A 23,099-nucleotide genomic window follows, 5' to 3' on the forward strand; every position below is an offset into this window, starting at 1 on the left:
CGTTGCCGGAAGCGCAGCACTAAAATCGAACAAGCGCGCGAAAAAACAGCATTGCTGGGCGTTGGGGGGCGGGGATGTGTGGTAATAGAGCAATAGCAGCCCTGGCTATAGAGCTGCGGCCCTGGCATGTGTAGTGGCCATATCTTAGCCTGTCTGCGTATTTTTGTGCAGCGGAAGTCGCTGCAGGCCGCAACTTAAAGTGCGGCCCGACATAAATCCTGCCGCGATACTTTTAATGAAATTTCAATGTTGTGCGGAAATGTGTGTGTGCGAGTGTGCGCGTATGTGTGTGTGTGTGTCTGTCTTTACCTGGCTGGCTGCCTGACAACTGACTGTTTGTCGATTTAATTTAAGCGCTTAATGAAATTTCAAGCCGCGTCACTTGCAGCTGCAATGCAACAGGCCAAACAGACAGACAAACAGTCAGATAGACAGACAGACAAACCGTCAGATAGACAGACAGACAGACAGACAGGCGACTGAGAACTGAGGACTGACTGGTGGCAAGTCTTGGCAATACTTTCGTGCGTGTCTCTCGTGTGTGCGAACAACTTAATGCACTTAGCGCGCAATGTTGGTCGATTCGAAAAATGACAACGCTGCGTATGCGGATGCTGTCATATAATTCATATAGCTCATACGCCCCGTTGGCGTGCAATGAATAAAACTTTTACGTCGCACATAAAAAGCATTTTGTGCTTATGCAAATGCAGCATGCTAATTTCGCGCCGATTAGCGAGCGGCAGCTTTAACAAAAATAAAAATAATAATAATACTTAAATGGATAAGAAAAAATAAGGAGAGAGACGACACAGTCCCGCCCCTCGAGTTGAGTGGCCGGACGCTGTGTAATATTTCAGTGTGCCACGCGCCATTGACTTTTCAGAGACGCCACAGCAATGTGGCCTGGCCGGCGTGTAAACCGATTTGCAGTGCGGCAATGCCTTTTGAAACTTGCGCAAATCCTTCTTACGCTTTTATCCTTAATCTTAATTATTGCCCGCCAGCAGACGGCAGCCAGCACTTCCAGACAAACAGTGAAAATTCTTGAGCAGCAGCGGAAAGCGGAAAAAAAAAGCATAGCTGCCACACCCCAGTCCAGTAATTTGTAGTTATAGCAACTGCGCCCTTGTTCCGCCCAACCCCAGCTGAGGCTTGTCTTCATTTGGTTTTTTTTTTTTTTTTGGTGCCTTTTAGCCACCCCGCGGCGCACTTCAAACTTTGTCATGAATTATGATGAACGAGCGCGCGCGGCCACAGAATCCAACGTAAACGTAAAAAACAGCCGCACGTCGCACCCTTTTCATTGAAAAATGAAATGTTTAATGCATTCGGGCATGGTTTTGGCTTCCACTTGGGCTTGGCATGCAGAGCGGACAGGGTATTTGTAGGGTGTGTGTGTGCCGGGCGAGCTATGTCATGGAAGATTTCAGTAGGAAAGTACTTTTACTCGTGTGATCTTAACTGGGTTAATATGTAAAATTGATTAATTACTTACTTTCAATTTACTTTCAATATAAAAGATATTGCTAGTTAAAATTCTTACTTAGGTAACGTGAATTCCATCTTCCGTCTTTTCTCTAAATAACAAATGTTGTTAACTGAAGTTTCGACTTTAGTCGATTGGGGCTTTGAACCCCATTCGACATAAAATAAAACTTAGCTAAATAAAAAATATTATTAAATTGTTTCAATTTGATTCAAGCTTTTGTCTATGGATTCGAACGCTTTTAGCACAGAAACAATTTGCAGCCCGGATTATAATTATTTATGCAGAGTAAACTTTAAGTAGAGCATACAAACTTCGTTTATACAAAATAAATATTTATCACTTTGCCCCTTGTCTAATGCCAAAAGATCTGGCAATGTTTTGGCCGCGTTTTTATTAAGATTAATGATACAAAGTCCGATTAAATTATTAAAACGCAGCACATTCCGCTGTGTTTTTATTTTAATCACTTTGAGACTCAACATTTGCATAATGAAAAATCAACAAAAACCAAATAGAAATAAAACACAATAGAACCCGAAAAAAAAGGCCATTGTCTAAATTTTACTTAGCATTCACTTCAAAGGCGCACAAAATGTTTTGTTTTCTCTGTGTGTATTTGGCACAAAGCAGCTTTTCCATTGTTGCCCGGATTAGATGGTCTAAGAGCAGAGTTATTTATCCGATTCTTGTTGTGCTTTTATTTTGATTTTGATTTTGGTTTTATTATCATTGCAGATGTCAACATGGTGGCCGAGCCGAAGGCGCATCAAATTGGCAGAAAACGCCAGAATGTCAGCAAAACGGGCAACGATTGGTGAGTAGAAAATGAAAACTGAATTAAATAGAAAACAATTTCACAATTCAAAATACAATTTCATGCTTCACATTTTAATTTAAGACAAATTCAAGTTTCTTGCGCACAATTTAATGCGGCCATGTGGCGCTCATTTAGACTTTATTTACATATCATTTAACTGGCCGGGCTGCGGCTCGGCACTAGGCTGAAAGTTTTTCTGGCGAGAGGATAGGGGGTGTTGACAGGCGCACAAATAAATAAATAAATAAGGCACAATCCATCAGAGCATGGACATGGACGTATTCGTATCCTTTGTCTCTGCCACACATAAAATATTTTGGCTGTCAACACTATGCGAGAGGTTTTTTGTTGCCAACTCTCCGACTCCAGCTCTGACTCCCACTTCGATGGCAGCTACATCTCCGTCTCCATTTGTGTCTGGGTCAGTTGTGTGGTGTTTCGAGTGCTGCGTCAACACACACACACTCACACACACACACAAACTGTGAAAAAATGGCGCCTGGCTCTCTGTGACTGTGACTGTGACTGTGACTGACAGCTGCAATGTATGCTATAATATCCTTTTGGCTCGGGCTCCTGGCGCTGACATGTGCACTTGTTTGTCCCTGGCGCTGCCTTAATGATGACTGAGCGAACTACCAGGCGGCGCATTCACAATTTATTTTTTTTTTTTATTATTTCGGGGGGCCAACGTCGACTTGCCACTCGTGTGGAAATATTTAATTTAAGCTTAATGATGCCGAAAGGAAGTGCGTTAAGGCTTTAAAAAGGCACTGACAGCAACTTGATTGTAATTAAAACGCAAACATTTCTCCCTCTGCCGACGCTCAGGTGGATGTTTGGCTGCCTGGCTGGCTGCCTGGCTGGCTGGGTGGCTGGTCCATGGGCTCGTGTTTGTCATTTAAATGCCAGCTCAGTCTATTGACCGCACACAAACTGACCGTAAAAGCCACAATTGCTGTCGCCCCCCTTCTGCCGCACGTCGATATGAAAACTGAACCGAATATTGAACCACAAATGGATACGGACGCTGGCAATTGTATCAATCACAGGCAATGCACACAGTGAGCCAGTTGATGTGGAAGGGGGCGTGGCACATAATTGGCAAATGACAATTGAAACGGCGTGACGGTCACAGGGTGGGTCCTAAACAAATATTGACTGACAGCCAGGCAGCTGGGCAGTTCGACAGGCAACAGTTGGCAGGCTGTTCATTTTTTTTTGTTTTTTGATGTGTTGCCACAATTTAGGGCTAACAGCAGCCAAGTTGACACTTCAATTAGAGCACACAATTAATGAGCTTGTCACCATTTAAATGCCTTGCAGGGACTACTTCTATGACAGCTACTGCTCCTCGGCGCTGCTGCGCGGCGGAGTCGGCGGCGGTGCCAATGGAGTGCGTGCCAAGAAACGCAAGCGTCTGATGACCAGCAACAACAGCCTTGTTGCTGCGGTGCAACAGCAGCAACAGCAACAACAGCAGCAACAGCAGCAGCAGCAACAACATGGCCAGCATCATCACAGCGCCGCTGCAGTGGCCGCTGCAGCAGCTGCAGCGGTGCATCATCAGCAGCAGGCGCAGGCGGTGCAGCAGCAGCAACAGCAGCATCAGCAGCACCAGCAGCACCATCATCATCATCAGCAGCAGGTGGCAGCTGTTGCCATGGCGGCCATGGCCAATTTGTTGCCACAGCAGCAGCTGTTGCTGCATCAGCAGAATCTGCTGTCGAATGCGGCAGCCGTGGCCAGCACGGCGGCAACAACAGCGGCGCCCGGCGCTCTACACTGGTCGCAATATAAACAGGAACAGCAGCAACAGCAACAACAGCAGCAGCAGCAACAACAACATCAGCAGCAGCAATTTGTGGCCGCTGCCACAGGTTTCCAGTTGAAGAGCGTCATCGCCGGGCAGTCAACGACTTCGCCACAGAATGCAAAGTCAGCAATAATTGCTAATCAAACAGCGCTCGTGGAAACGTACGGTGCCTTTTCCCAGCAGCCGTCGCATCACCAACAGCATCAACAACAACAGCAACAACAGCAGCAGCAGCAACAACAACAACAGCAATTGGGCTGCCTGCTGCAGCCGTTGACTTTGGCATTGTCCCCACAGCAACCGCAGCCGCTACAATTGCATAGCCAAATGATGCAGCAACAACAGCATCAACAGCAGCACCAGCAACAACAACAACAGCAGCAGCAGCAACAACAGCTACAGCTACACCAGCAGCAGCAGCATCAGCATCAACAGCAGCAACATGCACAGGAGCAATTAAGTTTGCATCAACACTGGGGACCATTCAAAGTCTACAGTGAGTATTGACTTGATTTGTTTGCATTGTTCAGCTCAGTATTGGCAATTTAAGATTTCTGCATTGATTAGCAATTATTTGCTAACTCATCTCGTATCCAAAGTGACTATATTTAAAATAATTTATTTACTATCTCAAACAAGCTAGCTACATAAGGGGCGGAACTGTAGTAAAAATTGGATCTCTGCTCATATCTGAGCAGTAATTATAATGATAAAACATAATGATAAATCCAAAAACGATTTATCAAGAGTAGAAAAGCTTAAGACATATACGATGACAGTAAGAGAAGCCCAATTGATTGACTGACTGATTGACTTCTTGAATAGCTGACTAGTTGACTGAGAGACTAACTGGTTGGCTGACTGAGTGACTGACAGACTTATTGACTGTCGGCCTGATTGACGGATTGACGGACAATATCTGATTGACTTACTAATTGCCTCTCATTGAGTGATTGACTGACTTGATTGACTGATAGGCTGATGACTGAATGATTGGCTGACTCATTGATTGATTGACTGACTGACTAAATGATTGTCCGACTTATTGAATGATTGACTGACTGATTGACGTGACAAATACACGGACTGATAGACTGGCCGATTGATAGAATATCTGAATGATTGGTGTTCAACGTACAGCTCTAATCCTTAAAGCTACGACAGCTTAAAGCAAGCCCAGCTGCTATCTGTATATATATAAGGTCATCTCCTAGTCGGGCAGCCTCGATTGGAGTAGAATTGCCTTGTTAAACTTGTCAAAAATGACGCCTGTTGAGGACGATGAACCGCTTGTGTCTCTGAAAATGAGAAATGTGTCAAAGTCACAGGCTAGGCGCTAATATATATCATTTCGCCGTTCTGATCGCAACTATCCTGCAAGTCGTCCACCCCGAAGAGCTACATCCGCCATTTCAGGCACAGTCTCAATCGCAGCCAACGCAAGCTTTTCCATTTGCAGTACAACAACTGCACCGATTGCCGCCCGCTTATCTAAAAGGACTGCTCACCCTCAAGGGCAGGCTGCTGGCCAACAACGTCCAGTTAAGGCCCGCCTACAATCCCAACAGCCTCAATAATCCCAACAACCTGAACAGCCTTCAGTGGCGTTCACAGCAGTCGAACGTGGAGCAGAACAACCTGCAGCTGAAGCCTCCTCTTGGCCCGAACAGCCCACAGTTGGGCTCGCAGCTGTCGAACGTGCAACATAGTTTTCGTGAGGCGATCTCTGATCTTAATTTGGGGCTCGACATGCAGCGGGAGGAGGCGGCCAAGGAGCGTGCCGAGGCCAAGGATCGACTGCACGAGCAGCTGAACCAGCTGGAAGCGGATCTGCAAAAACAAGATAATCAGCTGCACCAGCGGGAGCTGCTACTGGCTGCGCATGTGTCCTCAGAACAGCCTCAGCAGCAGGAGCAAATGCATGAGCAATTGCCATACGAGCAGCTCGAGGTGCAGTCGCCGAGCAGCCAGCCCCTGCAGTCGCAAATTCAGCCACAGTCCATGGGACTGCAGCCGACAGTGCAGTCGCAGGCGCAACAAGAGCTGTCCGTGCGGGATTCGCCTCAAACGGACGGCGGATCAAGTAACGATGCCAAGATGCAGCTGCTGCAGCAGCTAGCTGACGTTTTTGGGCAGGAGCAGCAGCAACAAGAGCAGCAGCAACAAGAGCAGCTTAGGCAACAGCAGCATCAGCAGCAGCAGCCGCAGCAGCGGCAACTGCCGCAGCAGCAACTGCCACAAACGCAACAACAACGAGTGCGCTTAAACGCGACGCCGACTGATCCAAAAGAGGAGGACGACGACGACGACAACGACAACGACGAGGAAGACACAACGGATGCGGATGAGGAGGAAGAATGTGACAGCACATTGCCGGCCACCACGGCGACCACAAGAAAGCCCACCACAAAGCCGCCCGAGCATGAGGAGCCCGTGACAATGAGTGTGGGAGTTGATACAACTAAGGCTCAAACAAAGTCCGAACTGAAGCTCACGCTCGTGCCAAAGCCCGAATCGAAGCCCACAGCCCAGCCAACAAGTAGCACAGCTGCAATAAAGATCCAAACGCAGACACCGCGAACGACCACCGCCATGACGCAGCCTAGTTCCACAATAACCACCAGGAAGACCAATAGCAAGAAGCTCAACTGCTGCACCAAGCCTCAATCCAAAGTTGTCAAAGCGTTAAAGCTGCTAAGTCTCAAGAAGGAGCAGCGGCAGCCACAGCAGCGGGTCCATCGACGTGCCAAGAGCGGCATCAAGCCCGATCTGCGGATCGAAGCAATTGCCACATTGCTGCAGTATCGCAATAGCCACAGCGAACTAGCTCATACCGAGCATAAGGAATCGGTTCGGGTGAAGGAGCCACAAGTCCAACAGACACGCCCAGGGAAGAAAAAAAGAAAACAAATGAAAAGGCGTAAGATGATGTCACGCCAACAACGCGGCATCGTCAGTAGAAAGCAACTGCTGCAGGCTGAGACCAAAATATGGCCCATTAAGATATCCACCTGAGACTTGTATAATGGGCATTTTTATTTACGATAAATATATTTTATATTATACAATTTATGCAACAAAAGCAGATTAGAATTTCAGTTAAAATCGTGCTTATTGTAAAGTACCAGGCAACAAATTTACGAGCAGGATAAACAGCAGGATAGCTGAGAAACTATTTTTAGAGGTTAGTGCATGCTAATAACATGTCTCGTGATAAATATACCAAGAGGATAAATAGTGCCGGCTTTTTTAGCCTGATTGCAAACTGAGACTTATAATAATACACCAAGAGTAACTTAACATTAGCTTAGATAAAAGGAATACTCGTTTTGTATTCAGCATTATCTACCAAAAAAATTAGCATGTTAAATAATATGGGTTTAATATGTTTATTCTATATAATACGATTATGGAGTTTTCCCAAGCTTGTTGTAAATTTGAACTTGTATGTTTTCTGGCAACGCCAAAGTCATCAAAAAAAATTTAACCAGATTAATTTATAGTTAGTTAATGACTTATCATCTTTACTAGGCGTGATTGCTTTTCATATAGTTCCACAATTTCTATGTTCCATCGCCAACAACTAACTCATAATTATTGCATCAAAGTCCATATTTTATGTGTGTATTTCTTCTTTATTCTAGGCAATCCGGACACATTAATCTGCGGCAACTGTCGGGAATGCTTCAACGAGCTGTCTGAGTTATTGGACCACAAGAAAAGTTACTGCAAGCTGAGGTTCACATGCAAGTGCCAGGATGTGGCCTTTGCAGCAAGTAAGTCTTACAATTCCTCACGGGGGGGCGTGGGCGTGGGCGTGACCATTAATTTATGATTGTTAAACACTTTTTGAGCCCCTTCTCTGCGTCAAGTGTCCATGTGTCTGTGTTTATCTAAGGCTTCGGCCTTGTTGCAAGTCAGCAACATCTGTCTGTTGTTGCGGCTGCCAGAAAATTCATTTAAAATTGAGTTATTTATGCGAGTCTAAGCCAGCGCCCAGTACGCAAAATTCCAACTTAAATAACTAATTAATTCTTGCATGTTTCGCCCACACCACCAACGCACACACAGAAACGCCGCCAACGAGCGCCAAATTGCTTTGCGCCGTTTGCAAGGATGCATTCGCCAATCCCTGGGATTTGATGGTGCACGCACAGGCCGCACACATGGTTAACATTTACGAGCTGGGCGATGAGGTCGTCGCCAACGGCAATGGCAACGACAACGGCAACGGCAACGGCAATCCCAGCCCCAACAACAACAATAACAATGCCAACGATCCGACTGCAATTGCAGCCAATGGACATGGAATGGCCACGACCGTGGCTGTTGCTGTTGCTGATGATGAGGCAACAACCATAACAAAGCACATGCCAACGTCAGCAACACTTAACAAGGAGCCAAATAACAATAACAAAATTAGCAACAATAACAACAACAACAACAACAACACCATCATCAATGGCCACATGTCACCCACAGCCCACGGCAACAACATTGCCGCCGTTGCTGTTGCAGCAAATGGCATTGATGTTGCTGCTGCCGTCGAAGCTGACGCCGACGTCGACGCAGCTGCCACTGCGGTCGTCCACGATGGCCAGGCCAGCAGCGATACGGAGACATCGCACTGCATGGACATCAAGTTTGGGCTCTGCACCAGCCCCAAGGAGGTGCGTCTAATGGGCCGCCAAGTGCCGTTTCTTTTGCTAGAGTCAAACGCTTTCTTCTTGCAGGATCCGCAGCGTGACGATCTGTCGCTGGATGGGCGCCTGTCGAGCAGCTCACAGACCCATCACTCGGATGACATCAATATGAATATAAAGCTTATTAACGGTTCGGTGTCCTCGCGCGGCAGCTCGCCCGGCTTGGAGTCGGATGAGCCGCCGGCAACGCGCGCCTGCATTGTGCGTACCCTGAGCATTGTGAGTATGGGCAGAGAAACTTAATATTATTAATATATTAATATATAATGCAACTGAATGATTGTCCAACTGATTAACTTAGACTGCCCGATAGACTGACTGATTGACGGGCTGACTGATTAACTGATTGTCCGATATATTAACTGAGTAACGGAATCAGTTATTGATGATTGACGGAGTGATTGACAGGAGTGATTGACAGCTAGGAACGAGGAACTGATTGTCGGACCGACTGACTGATTGACGGACTGACTGACTGATTGAGAGCTGAAACACACCGCATGAGCTGGATGAAAGCATCTTATTTTGAGCACTTTTTTTGGAATTTTCCTATTGAAAAACTTTGTTTCAGTCGGCTTTCTGAAACAACTATAAACTATCGTTGTTACCTTGTCATATTTTCAGGAGGCTGCTGGTGCTACGACCACGCCCACTGCGAATGCCTTGAGCCTGATGTCGAATGGCCTCAGCTTAGCACTGGCACCGCAATAGGCCAACTAAATATAACAATCAGGCTGGACTTAATTAGAATCAAAAGCATGTGAATCAGAAACCAGATATATTCAGAGTTTAGGTACTATAATATTTTAGATTTGTGTGCAGATTAAAAGGGTATTTCAAATACTCGTGTTGCTTTTTGGCTTTGTGTATTGTGAGTGTAGTCGTGAGTGCGGTGCAAGTGCAATTTATTCAGTATTTTTGTACTAGACTAAAACTGAGAACAATTTCAAAACAAAAAAAATATGAACAACATAAACGTAAATTACAGCAAAACATATCATTTTAAATGTAGCAACTAGGTATTACAGTAGCTATAACAAAATAATATTTATGTGTGTATGTACCAAATACTAAATACGCCTGTCTTGTCTTTCTGTTCGTTTTCGATTTTGTTTTCGAAGCAAAGCATATTTTGGGTTTCAAAACTGCATATGAGAACATATAGGTAAAAAAAAAAAAAATAATTATTAAAAAATAGCTGAAAATAGTCCTCGAAAGTTGTTTAAATACAGTTTTAGGGCTAGTTAAATGGCATTATGTAGGAGAAATGAGCTTTGTATATAGTTACAAATAACAAATGAATTAATTATTGTTAGCCGACAGAATAAACCCAAAACCTTTATTTTATATACATAACATAATTTAACTAATAATTAATATACATATATATATATATATATATATTTAGCAAGCCAACAATATTATTATTCAAAATACGTACCATGTGTATCAAATGTAGCATAGTGACAACAGGTGTTTCAAAAACAACAGCAAAAAAAAAAACAACTAAAAAACCTTTTGCAAACTGTCCCCAAGAAAAACCAAAAGGCTTAAAAGTTATAATTACATAAACGAATTAATACTTTAAATTAATATATGTACTACTTACGTACACAAGGAGTAGCTGCTATGTAAATAGTTTAGTTATATACCACAAATGAAAAAAAAAAAAAACAAAAACAAAAACAAATAAATAAGTATATTGTAAACAGTAACAACATTCAATTCAGTGTCCTCCAGTTAAACATGTAAACAGGCAAGAAGAAAAAAGAAAGTGTATTTAATAAATGAATATTATAAAAAACAACAATTTGAATTGCTTGACCTTTGGTTCAAAACAGATGAACCAAGGTGGCAAATCGGATTTGAACCCAGCTGGTTCAAACCCTGAGCTAATTACTTTTTTACTATTAACCGGTCCTTTGACCGGATTAGTTGAATACAAAAGAGACAAACATTTTTTCCTAAAACGTTTTTCAATATTCTGTTTTTTTAAATATTCGAATATTTATTTGTTTTAATTTTAAATATGAATATGAAATATTTGTTATATTTGGTTAAGTTACAATTAGTTTTAATTTCAAATTGAATTGTTACAAATGTGGAAGTATTTGGTGAGTCGAAGTTCTAAATTCGGATTCCGGAGGCAATTCTATTTGGCTTACAGCACTGCGAAATACTTTAAGCCAGGATCAAAATCTTGGAGAAAAGTGAAAGTTGCCCAACAAATTTCAAATGCAAACAGGCGGCAGGAACTCTCCGGCGGAGTTTTCAGTTTCGGAACACATTGGAAATTCTATTTGGAAGCTCATTAAAATAAATGATGATCAACTGCACACGACGACGACGACGACGCAGTCTGTAAACAGGACAACAACAAGGACATTGCAAACATTGTTGAAAGCACAGCGTCACGTTAATGAAAAGCGCCAACAAAAGGTGAGTCAGTGTGGAGGGGCAGGATGCTCGTCCTCAAAAACTTTCGGCACACAATGCCAAAATGCAGTTAACTTTATTAAAATGCGCAACGAAAAGGGCAACTGTTTGTTGTCCTTGCCGCTGGGGCAGGAGAACCGCCGGCACCCAAAAAAAAAAAAAAAATAAAGGGAACACACACAATTTTATTGCCGCTTAACTGCGGCTCCAGCTCAACATGGCGACTGCGTCTGCATCTGTAATGTGTGCCGGCCGTTTAGTTTCTGTTTCGAGGTCCAGCTAAGCGTCTGCGGTCGAGTCGAGTCCAGGATTTAAAATGCATGAGCAAAGGGCGCAGGCAGCAGGCGCAGTCAGCAGGCAGAGGCACTGCAGCAGCCGCTATTCAATTTGGACGGGGTTTGGCAAAACTTAAAGTGCGCAGTGGCTAATTAGAATGCCTCGCCCAGTTGCCAGTTGCCGGTTGCCCCAGTCCAGCAGGGCGGCTGCCGCAAAGGTAACATTTAGCCAGTTGAAATTACGAGTGGCAGCTCCCGTTGGGTTGGGTACCTGGTCGCAAATTACGCGAGCTTAGCCAATGAAGTAATTGAAATGACACCAAAAACTAGCGTGAACTAGCAACATTTCACACTATTCCCACACACACACACACACACACACACAGACGTTTCACACGGCGTATGCGTGATGCGGCAGCTGCGTGCGCGTCTACGTCTGGTTCCTTGGGGGCTGGCAGTGCATCCCAGTGGTATAATAATGAAACGCCCGTTCAGCATAAGCTATATAAAGCGAGGACCTGGCAGCCGCTCGCCTGATTCAGTCAACGTAGCCGGAACGAGCGGTCATGTCGTCGAACAGCACACAGCCACAAACGCCCATCAATGGACTGGAGGTGCCCAGGCAGGCGAATCTTGGTGCGCTGGCCACCTCGAATCAGTGGAAGCGTGCGGCGCTGATGGCCAAGTCTGCATCGGCCTGCCGGGAGACCAATTCGGATGACAGCGAGGACGAGGTGGACACCAAGCAGCAGATCAAGTACGGCAGCGGCTTCCAGGCGGCCAAGGCCATCATCCACGAGTATTGCGACTACAGCACCATCCATGGCATTCGTTATCTGGGCGAGAAGAAGCGACCGTGGCTGGAGCGTTTGTTTTGGGTCAGCGTGTTTATGCTCTCGATCTTCACCTGCTGCAAGCTGACCCTCAACATCTGGGACAAGTGGAACAACAATCCGGTGATTGTCAGCTTTGCGGAGAAATCAACGCCCGTCTGGCAAATACCCTTTCCCTCCGTTACCGTCTGTCCCGAGACCAAGTCACGTCAGCGGGCATTCAACTTTACGGACGTCTATTGGCAAATTCGCGATTTTCGCACAAATGTCAGCGGTGTTGCCGATTTGACCGATAAGCAGTAAGTAAATTGCCCAAGTATTTACCATATATGTTTAAGTTCTTTGCAGTTAATGCCAGAGTAGAGCAAAGCTTTTTTAAAGGCGTGTTACTAATGAAACGACCTGAAACTTATATTATGATTGCTCTGAATCATTTAACATTGCAAAACCAACGAAAGTTGTCCTGGATTCGTTTCACGATTCGAATCAATTCCCTGCTTTCCGAATAAGTTCGTCCATTCTGACGCCCAGTTTACTGATTAAGCTTTGGTTTGTCATAAATGTTTAACATTTTTTTTTAAATCAAATTTTAATTTTAAATAACCATTGCCCACTGTACTGAGAATATTGCAAGCCATAAATATTTTCATATACAACATGCGGGCTAAATTTTATTCCTATAAAGTATATATATTCTTGATCAGCATCAATAGTCGAGTTGATCTAGCTATGTCCGTCTGTCTGTTCGTCCGTCTGTCTGTTCGTCCGTCCGTCCATCCGTCCGTCCGTCCGTATGTATGAACGCAAGGATCTCAGAACCTATAAGGGCTAGAGAAATTTTAGATGTAGGTGCTCCTAGTTCCCGCGCAGATCGAGTTTATTTCCGATAATCGATAACTTACTCGATTAGTTAGTTTGTAGTTTGTAGATATCCTGTGTTTTGGGCAATTTTGGTAAAACACAAGAGCTAGAGTCACGAAACTTGACATATAGCTTCTAAAATAGAAAATATTTATGCATTTGATGTTGGAAGAGGAGGGTTCAGGGTATCCCCTAGTCGGGAGCTCCCGACTGGATCCTCTCACTTGTTTTAATAATGCATTAGCATACATATGAAAGTTTCCCTTGGCATTGTCATCGATCGAGTTGACAGCTCTAAGCTATAGAATATCTAATATAAAATATTACAAAAAAAAATGCATAGAAAATCAACTTACGGCGCGGTGAGTCAAGTGTGCGACGCCCCTCTGCATGACATCGATTTTGGTAACAAGACGCGAAAGGGCATTGAGATTATCGATGCACTCAGCGAGGTGATACCCCTGTTCGATGAGACCTATTTGGACTGTAAGTGGCGCAATGCACCCATCAAATGCAACGAGATCTTTCACAAGTTCGTCACCGAGGATGGCGTCTGCTACAGCTTCAATTCGCTGAGTCCCGCCGAGATCTTTCGTGCGGAGGGGTAAGTGGCAGTTGTTGCGGGGAAAAGAGATCCAAGGTCTAAGCTGCGGATTTACGCAGCATCATACCCGATATTATATTCCGTGAGGAGAATCGTCTGGCCACGGAGTGGAATGTGGAGGATGGCTACAGCATTAGCGCCAACACCGAAACCTATCCACATCGTGTTTTGGGCCCGGGCGCCAAGGCGGGTCTCTATTTGTTCATGGGCGGCATTGAAGTCGATTTCGATGACATGTGCCGTGGACCCGTGCAGGGCTTTAAGGTGGGTTACCGAGAGTCTATGTGATTGCAAGTGCTTGATAAATTCCTCACAGATTCTGCTGCACACGCCTGGTGAGGTGGCACAGGTTACGCGTCAATACTTTCGCATACCCTTCGACCAGGAGGTGCTCATATCGATACGACCCAAGATTATCACCACCTCGGATGGCCTGAAGCACTATGAGCCGCACAGGCGACAGTGTTACTTCCAGAAGGAGCGTCATCTGCGCTACTTTAACATCTACTCGCAGACCAATTGTGAGCTGGAGTGCCTGGCCAATTTCACGTTGGCCAAATGCGGCTGCGTTAAGTTTTCCATGCCGCGTGAGTTCCGAGCTGCAGCTCGCTGCTGCTTTGATAAACTAATGTGGTTTCTGTGCCAGGCAATGTGAATGTGCCCGTTTGTGGAGCCGGCAACTTGAAGTGCTATAACGACGCGGAGGATGAGCTGCTGCTGAAGGAGTTCGAACAGGGCATGGCCACCGAGGGCGAGAACTATCGCGGCCAAACGGACTGCAATTGCCTGCCCTCCTGCACCTCGATTGCATATGAAGCGGAAATTTCGCAGGCAGATTTCGACTACAAGACAGTTGCCAGCAAGGACAAGGCCGAGGGCGAGGAGACAAAGCGCGAAGGGTAAATCCTGGCCAGCCAGACTGACTTTCACTCAAAACCTGAACCCTTTTTTGTATAATTCTCGTAGCATGAAAATGTCACGGGTTTCGATATTCTTCAAGGAGGCGCAGTTCCTCACCTCGCGCCGCTCGGAACTTTATGGCACCACCGACTTTCTGGCCAATTGTGGCGGTCTGCTGGGCCTCTTTATGGGCGTCTCGACCCTCAGCATTGTCGAGCTAGTCTATTTCTGTACGGTGCGTTTGGTTTCCAATTTGCGTATGCGCCGCCGGACACGCAAGGAGCTGTCCCTGGCCGCCAGCAAGGAGGCCTAGTAAACGCCAAAATGAAGACTTCCGCTTATCAATAAACCAGTGGCAATTGAAAAGGATTCTCCTCAGTAATCTCACTCTCTCTTTCGGTGTGTGTGTGTATGTGTGTGTTGTGTTTTAACTGCAAACAATGGAAATAAATTTGTACTCTTAGCACAGTCAGCAATCGGAGTCGTTGACTGAGAATAGAATGGTGCCCGCATATATGCTGGCAAAGTCAAACGTTGTGGCTGGTTGTTGTGTGTGCATTTCAAATGGAATCAATTATTTTATTGTGTGTGATTTGCTGCTGCAATTCAATTCGATTGCCGTAAGTCAACAGACGGAAGTCGGCGCCAGAAGCCAGAAGCAGCACAGCCAACGACTCATCTCTAGTCTCATATGTTATGCAAGGACAGGCCTTTTGATTTGGCAGCGTCTGTGACTGCTGCCAATTGACTCGTCAGTTGGCAAGAGCTACTTCCACAGCCTGTGAGGATGGGCTACACCCGCACCTTTAGCTATGCAAACAGCTCACAGCCAAACTCAACTCGGCTTGGCTTGGCTTGGCTTGGCTCGAGTTGTGTGCGTGCGGCTCTAATGGAAATCCAATTGAATTAAGTTAATTATGTTGGCAAATATTTAAACAATAGCAGCAATTTATGCACACCACACACCCCCTCACACACACACACAAACACACACACACCCAACCACTATCAGCTTTAAAGTTTAAACTATGAGCTGCAGTTGTCATTTAGTTTAATTCAATTTGCATGCACGACTCGCGGCCATTATTAGCATATCATTTGCAACTGTTGTGCAACAGTTGTGTGCCGACTACGTGCTGCCAACAGCTGAAATATGCATGAGAACTCTCACGTTGAGTTCATTATGGCAACAAGTGTCGAAATGTGTCGAAATATTGCAAATAAAGTTGACACATTTGCATACCTAATAAAATTTTCCATGCACATGTGGAAAGTTACGATTGCAACAACGGGGCGCCACCACGTTCGAGCACCATGCGGCGCAGCCTTTTCCCACCGCATTCAGTGGCAGGCATGAAAGTGGCATGCCTACGTATGTGTGTGTGAGTGTGTAAATGCACTTGCCACTTCAACGCTGGATTCGTGCACGCCAATTTTATTCATATGTGCAAAAAAAAACCAACGTTAAATAAAATTTATGACAATTTTATATTGATGTCTGACGCGGCTGTCTCCAGAGCATTATTGATCACATACATATATGGAGCATGGTGAGTATTTAAAAATTTTGGAATATTATTTGAATTTGACTTTAACATAAATTATTAAAAATTAGTTATTTATTAATTATAATATATATTGGCAGGTATATGTCAAATATGCTTTGCAATGGCTTCCACCTTTGCCACTTTCGAAACTTTAACTTGTTGGGAATTTTAAGCACTTTATTTAATCTTTAGTTTAGTTTAAGCTTTAAGCTTTAGAGAAAACTCGATTGATATCGATTCAACAACTTTTAACGATAATAATAAGTTAATCAGCTTCATTCAAGCCTGGGAGCCCATTTCAGTAATATATATCATATTGAAACTTTATCGAAATTTGTACTTCTAGCTACAAATTTCAGTATATATATTTGACAAGTCTTTTAGTAACTCTCGCAGCTCGTGAGTGCTTGTATCTGTTTGTCGCATTAACAGCGCAAATGTGCATAATGTGACATTGGCTATTAGCGACTGAAAGCAACTCGTCAACTTTGGGCGATGTCAGTAATCAATTTGCATTCAAAAAGCCAGACAGCAGACGGCAATAAAGAGAGTATAACTTCGGCAGGAACATGACATTTGACATTGGCAGCGACTGCAACTGTAGCTGAGGACTTGACAGGGCAAACTCTATAACAATATCAATAAAAAGTTGTTTGCAGTTGTTTTGTAGCAATTGCAAGAAATTGCAGGGAATTTGTAATTAAACTTTTCCACAATGCAGCCCACTGCTGCTGTCCGCAGTGTCTGGCAGCGACAACGCCAACGCCAGCGCCAACAAAAACAACAATCAAAATGCCTGGCAACAGGCAGCCAAACAAGAAAACAACAAACAAACAAACGCGGCATTGGTTAACGTTCGCCTCATTTGCTTGGCATAGCTTTAAATTTCCGGTTTCCGGTTTTAGGCGCTGCACCACACTGGTCGCTCGCTGCCACACACTGGTCGCCATTGGCGGCCATGTTTGTTTGTATTTAAGTCGGTTCCTGAGCAGCATTTTGCGGCATGCAACAGCACGCGGCTGTCATGTCAGGCGGCTCATGGCTGGCTCTGCTAGTTAGTTGACTTTTGGCTGACTGCTTAAGCGGAAATGACTTGAATGCTTTGCCAGGCACACACACGACACACGATCCACACCCACACCCACATACACACACTCACACTACACACGTGTGTCACACGTGGCGTATGCGGAATTTCGCACTCGATTGCCAGGCGCACCTTTGGGGCAGAAAGTTTTGTGTAACACGATTAGCGGTTTGCGTTTTGTTTGCCTCTGTGTCTGAGCCCCAAATGCCGCTTGCATATGCATAAGAGACAGCCAGCTGCAGCAAACAACACCTGCAACACACAACAACACACAACAACAACAACTGGAGCAACAACAAACTGTAATTGCAGTTTTAGATGCAGTCAAGTTTCGAAAAGTCATTAAAAACTTGTGCGCAACAACTTTAAATGCGAATTCTCGAAATTTTTGATTAAATCGCTTTCCGCAACTCGAAGATGTTGCGCCAAGACAATTAATGAAAAATGCATATAGCCTCACAAAATGGCAAATCAATGTTTATCGTGACATCAATTGCGAATTGACAGTCACCTACATATGCCAGAGACATACACATATGTACACTGAAAAAAAAAAAAACAAAAAAAACAAAACAATTAATCAAGTATTTAATACTTAAGCCATAGTCAGAAATATCAAAAATTTCAATTTACTTAAACGAAGTACTAACTTCTTGAAATAAGTTTCCGCTTTTAATTCGGGATTAATTTAAGATTTAATATTAGAGTGAAATGGGCAGCATGTTTTGATTGAATTTATCTTAAAACAAGCTATATTCGAGAACACTGAACTTAATTTAATTACATATTCATTAATTTACATGTTAATCAAGGCTTCCATACCTAGCTTGAGCATTATTAGATTTATTTGAAGATTTTTTTGAACCTAAAATAAGATTTTTGAGCTCAACCCAATCTTACACTTAATATTAGAAAAATCCATGGCAAAAATCTTAAGTAGGTTTTTGCCAAAAACGAACTGCAAATAACTTAAGTTATAACAATTTTTGTTAAGTGTACATATACGTACACAGCCGCACATTGTCACGTAAACATCGCGGCGCTGTTGTGGCTTGGTTGGAATTTGTATGCAAACCGCGCACTAAATTAGATTCTTTTTTACTGCATTGGCATCGCCTGTTGTTGATGACAAGGAGCCATCCAGGATGCGGATATACTTAGATTGACTCGCTGGCGTTGTCCTTGCAGCAACAGCAGCACGGACGATAAAATGCGTAAGCTCGTTAAAATTGCAGGCGTCGCTCCTTTTATAATACGAATAATGATCGAGCAATGGACGAGGGAGGTCGCCGCCTCAGCGGCTGGTATTGATTTGACTTTTGCGTGCTGCGCCTTGCGTAATGCATAGCGAAATGTTTGATATGGCCTCAGTCGGGGAAGGGTATCAATAACTCCCGCACCATCGTTCCATCTTCGAGTTGGGCTCGCGCATAAATTGTTGATGAGCGTGTGAAATGCCTGTTAAATGAGCTCTTAACGGCAAATTTGTGGCCTGTAAAACTTGTCTGGCAAAACAGATGCGTGTGACATGTAAATTTTTATGCTCTTACGAGTATCGTTAAAAGCAAAACTAATATCGTTAGTTTGTCTGCCTAGGTGCTCTATCTGGAGTGTCCAAATACTGAATACAGCAATTCAGGGCTCTAATCTAGAACAGAGCTTGCAAATAAAAGAAAAACCCTATTTCTTTAAATCATAATTTTCTGCTAGTATGTATGTAGAGAATCATGTATGTATGCTTGTGTATGTGTGAATGTATGCACTTATGTATGTATGTATGTATGTATTTATGCATGTTCATATATATACTAATGTATAATAATTACATAAGGACTTACTTTCCACTGCAAGTTCCCTTCTATGCGATTCTCAAGAATTCAAGTAGGTCGCACAGAATTCGCTTCTATAGTAAAGGAGGCGGTGACCCTAGTATAGGAGGAAGCAGCAGAGGAAGGCAGCTTGATTTAAGGAGGAGTCGGCAGCTTTAACTATATAGGAGGAAGCATCATGAGTAAAGGAGAAAGCAGCATCAAATATGAAGGCGATTTTTTCATGTTTCAAAAGACAACGACACTGGGTACGCCTTATAAATATAACTATATCTAATAATATTAAAAATAAAAGTAGCAAGTAGCCCCAGCAGCTATGTTAAAAAGTCGTTTGGCAAGTTGTATGCATGCATGCATGCAAATTTGTATACAAATATGTATGCATGCATGCATATATGTATGCATGTATATAAGTATATATGCATGAATGTATGTTTTCTTATACCAAATGTAGAGCATTTTTACTGTTCGTCTCGCTGCAAGTTAAGTTAGGGCCCTATTATGCGATCTTCATAGATTCAAGTAGTCGTAGTTTCTTGCTTTTGTAGCAAGTGCATTTTATATTAACAATTGGTGTTCGCAAGTTAGAAATCTTTAATTTTGTGTGTGCATAAATTAATCGCCTCTCAATATCTTTTGTTTTTACAGGAATGTGCATTTATAAAAGTCTCTCTCCTCTCTTCCACAAGCAGATGGAAATAAAATACTCCAGCATGTCAGTGTCAAGTTTCAGGTAAGTACATATTTTTAATCTATGTAAAATATATACTATACTTAGGCAATTCAGCCCATACTCTGACACGTTATAGTTGGGTTTTTAAAAATACAATTAATAGGACGGCTATTTGAATATGAGAACAATGAATTTAACTTTCTAAGAAAATGTTTTAAGCGTTCCGCAGAACATAATCAAAGACAAAAAAACCTTTTGCCCCACTATCTGTGACTCATTCCAAAATGCTTATCCACATCTTTACGAGGGCTGGGCTGTGTTGGCCCAAGGAACATAAATTAAATACACTCACATACAGACTCAGATACTCGTACTTATTATGCATTACCTAATGAAAAGTGGGCTGGCTGGGATCTGGGCAGCAGCAGGCACGGTTGGAACTCTCAGTGGGGCTGACAGGAGGCGAGGCGTAAGCAAATAATAAATAAATAAATAAACGAAAAGCGCAAATAACATTTGAGCGCCAGATTTAATTTCTAACGTTGAGTGCGCATATTAAAACAGGCAACAGGACGAGGCGTTGCTGCAGGGACGAAAGCCAAAGGCAATGTGGCTCCGGGCAACAAACAAAGATGATGCGGATATCACTGCGTCTGCTGTTGTTGGAAGTGCAACGGAAATGCGGGACTCCGGCCCCTAGTTGAGGGGTTGCGGGAGGATGAGTATGGAAGGCTGCTGGAAGCGTCGGCAGCGTGTGGGAAAACCCGAAGAGAAACAATAAAAGCGCGCGCGAGAGCCGGGCAAATGTTGGAGAAATTAAACACGCCAAGTGTTGGGCGTGGCGGAAGGCGTAATAGAAGTTAGCGCGGGTAAACAATGAATTACGGAATCATGAAAGCAAATTGACTTTAATGCAAAAATCAAATATTTACACAGCGCGAGAAAAACTGAAGCCAATGCAATTGTAATGCGGGGAAAGCATGCAGAGACAGCAGCCAGACAGTCAGACAGCCAGACAGCCAGATAAACAGACATACAGATGAAAGACAAACAAACACAAACAAAGCCTGCTCACACACACACACACACACATACAAATTGAGGTTATGTTAGACGTTGCTTTGGCCCCAAAAACTCGTTTCGGCACTTAAATGCCAATGCACACACACACACACACACACACACATCATTGCCGAGCTTAGATATGACGAAGGCAGGTTTGAGTGGTGGTTGATGATGGTAGGCAAGGGGGTTGGGCAGGGGCCGGTGGGGCAGCTTTTGTGCGCTGTTGGTCTGCGGCGTATCCGGTTTTTGAGTGTACGTTATTAGCCCGCTGCTGTGGCTGTCCGGCGTGTCTGGATTTTACGATTTCATTCATTTTTGTGGCTGCCATTTGACGCCACAAAATATGCAACAAAATTTTATTTCCAGAGCTCCGCACAGCTGCACTAGATAAATAAAAATAAAAACTATTATCTAATGTTCTGTAAAGCGAATGGCAAACATTTCAAATGCAGCCCTATGTAACTTGGCAATTTGTCTAAGAATTTTCGCAATTAGAAAACAAGCAAAGCTCTCGTCTAAAAGAAGAGCAAACAACAAAAAAAAAAAAACAGCAGAGAGATGATAGCTGTGGATGCATTGCACAAATCTGCAAAACCATAAAAGTGTCGCTTTCAATTGTGTGGCCAAAACCCAAAAGCGACAAACGACAATCGAAGCCAACAAGTGAAATTGAAACATTGCACGGCTACAAATTGATGATGAAGTGTGCTCGGGTGTCCTCTGGGATTTTTTTTTTTGTTTTTGACTTTTTATAGCCGCACGCAGAGGACATGGCGACTATGTTGAGTGCTTTGTGTTCTTGAACAACAAGGACTTTTATGTTCATTGCAAAGTTCATGGCAACTCTCAATGAAATATTAATCTTAAATTTTTATTTAGTCCTGTATATAAGATATGTGAAGCACGTTTTCTTATGTTCATTGCAAAGTTCATGGTAAATTTTGTTTCGAGTTTCTTCTTCCCAAGAACATTGCGCGTACTCCCATGAACTATCAATTATTCATATTGTTGAAAAAGATATAGCTTATTTTTAGAAGTTCATTGCAAAGCTCATGGCAGCTCATATTAATAATCTCAGGCTCCTTAAATAGTTCGTGACAAATATTGTTTCAAATTCCGTTTTCCCATATTCATTGCAATCTTCTTAGTAGCTCCTATTTTCAGTCGAGCTTTGTTTTTCATCTTCGTTGCAAAGTTACTCTCACTTCTTCGGTAGAGTATTCGTGCTTCGGCGTGCAGCATTCCTATTCGTCAACGTTACATATTTCTTTTTATTGCTTTGCGAGGCGATGATTGACACCTCGTCTGGCAATAAATTTTTAATTTTCAAAGCGCCGTGATAGACTACGGGCTGACTCTCTTATGGCCTGCCTGCCATCCAGCCAGGCTGCTTGACTGACGGACTGAGGACACGCTCTCGATGCGGAGCTTGTTAAATTCAAATTAGAGCCGTGCTCTTTCATAGAGTTGCCGCTGACAGCTAAGATAAATGACAGTGCGCTGTGCGATCGCAACAAATTAACCTTGTTAGGGGCTGCAGCCAGCAACAGTTACAAGTGTATGTAATTTTTTATCGTCTCACAAGCAGACACGCCCCCAGCCACACCGCCGCCTCAAGAAGCTGCAGCAACTTAGCCCACTGACTGACTGACTTATGAATGGCGTGTGGCAGTTGCGAGTGGGCGGGTCTCCGGCTCCGGCTCTGCTCGGCATCGATAAATCAGTTTGTATATCAAATTGAATTCACGAGCGTGCACTTGACACCAGCACACGCACATTTATCAGCCGCTGCCGCCTCCTTCTTATGGGTTGTTGCCTTCAACGAATGCAGTCGCAGTCGCCGTCGCAGTCTGCAGCAGAAACAAAGAAGAAGGCGGCAAATCTTTGGCATTTGCTGGCGCTTTAACTTGGGCATGAAAAGAAGCCACAAAATTTTAATTTCAGCTAAAAGCGAGGCAAAAATATCAGCGCTTTGCATTATAAATTATTCATTACATTGGGCGCAGCCACGCCCACAAACAGCAGCAGCAGCAGGAGCAGCCGCTGACGGCTGCTCGTTTGCACCTAATTTGATTTTTAGTTGTGTTGAATGGCTGCTGGCTTCCCGGACAGCAACCCGGACCCGTACCCGGTCCCGTCTCTGGTTACGGCCATCGCCCAG

At 43.9% G+C, this 23,099-nt stretch overlaps 3 protein-coding genes and 1 long non-coding RNA gene across 4 annotated transcripts in view; all 4 read left to right on the forward strand.

Moving 5' to 3' along the window:
- The window catches only part of LOC6622542 (probable basic-leucine zipper transcription factor Q), a 38,899-nt gene extending 27,417 nt beyond the window's left edge, over positions 1–11,482 (forward strand). Inside the window, exons 4-9 of the mRNA XM_032434409.2 lie at positions 2,228–2,306; positions 3,636–4,621; positions 7,770–7,901; positions 8,197–8,795; positions 8,859–9,047; positions 9,453–11,482. Coding sequence (XP_032290300.1) covers positions 2,228–2,306; positions 3,636–4,621; positions 7,770–7,901; positions 8,197–8,795; positions 8,859–9,047; positions 9,453–9,539 — 2,072 coding nt within the window. The 3' untranslated portion in view covers positions 9,540–11,482. The remainder of the gene's footprint in view (positions 1–2,227; positions 2,307–3,635; positions 4,622–7,769; positions 7,902–8,196; positions 8,796–8,858; positions 9,048–9,452) is intronic.
- On the forward strand, positions 5,352–7,197 carry LOC26531208 (transcription factor SPT20 homolog). The gene has a single exon (XM_032434410.2). The coding sequence runs from the start codon at positions 5,437–5,439 to the stop codon at positions 7,138–7,140; it is 1,704 nt and encodes a 567-aa protein (XP_032290301.1). The 5' UTR covers positions 5,352–5,436; the 3' UTR covers positions 7,141–7,197.
- A 513-nt stretch (positions 11,483–11,995) lies between the features above and the next one.
- ppk26 (pickpocket 26) lies at positions 11,996–15,285 on the forward strand. The gene is made up of 6 exons (XM_002046626.4): positions 11,996–12,671; positions 13,577–13,837; positions 13,897–14,101; positions 14,154–14,424; positions 14,484–14,736; positions 14,804–15,285. The coding sequence occupies exons 1-6, from the start codon at positions 12,106–12,108 to the stop codon at positions 15,048–15,050; spliced, it is 1,803 nt and encodes a 600-aa protein (XP_002046662.1). The 5' UTR covers positions 11,996–12,105; the 3' UTR covers positions 15,051–15,285.
- A 4,585-nt stretch (positions 15,286–19,870) lies between these two features.
- LOC116650633 (uncharacterized) lies at positions 19,871–21,677 on the forward strand. The gene is made up of 3 exons (XR_004303642.2): positions 19,871–20,342; positions 20,438–20,742; positions 20,810–21,677. It is a non-coding gene; the product is annotated as an uncharacterized lncRNA (long non-coding RNA).
- Positions 21,678–23,099: the final 1,422 nt, after the last annotated feature.

Source organism: Drosophila virilis, chromosome 3, assembly GCF_030788295.1.
Source record: "Drosophila virilis strain 15010-1051.87 chromosome 3, Dvir_AGI_RSII-ME, whole genome shotgun sequence".
In the NCBI taxonomy this organism is placed as follows: domain Eukaryota; kingdom Metazoa; phylum Arthropoda; class Insecta; order Diptera; family Drosophilidae; genus Drosophila; species Drosophila virilis.

Excerpts from the sequence above, each read along its gene's own strand:
- LOC26531208 (XM_032434410.2), top strand. The coding sequence starts at position 5,437 with ATGTGTCAAAGTCACAGGCTAGGCGCTAATATATATCATTTCGCCGTT.
- ppk26 (XM_002046626.4), top strand. The coding sequence starts at position 12,106 with ATGTCGTCGAACAGCACACAGCCACAAACGCCCATCAATGGACTGGAG. Across the intron at positions 13,838-13,896 it reads GAGATCTTTCGTGCGGAGGG|CATCATACCCGATATTATAT; the intron begins GTAAGTGGCAGT and ends GGATTTACGCAG. Across the intron at positions 14,425-14,483 it reads CGTTAAGTTTTCCATGCCGC|GCAATGTGAATGTGCCCGTT; the intron begins GTGAGTTCCGAG and ends TTTCTGTGCCAG.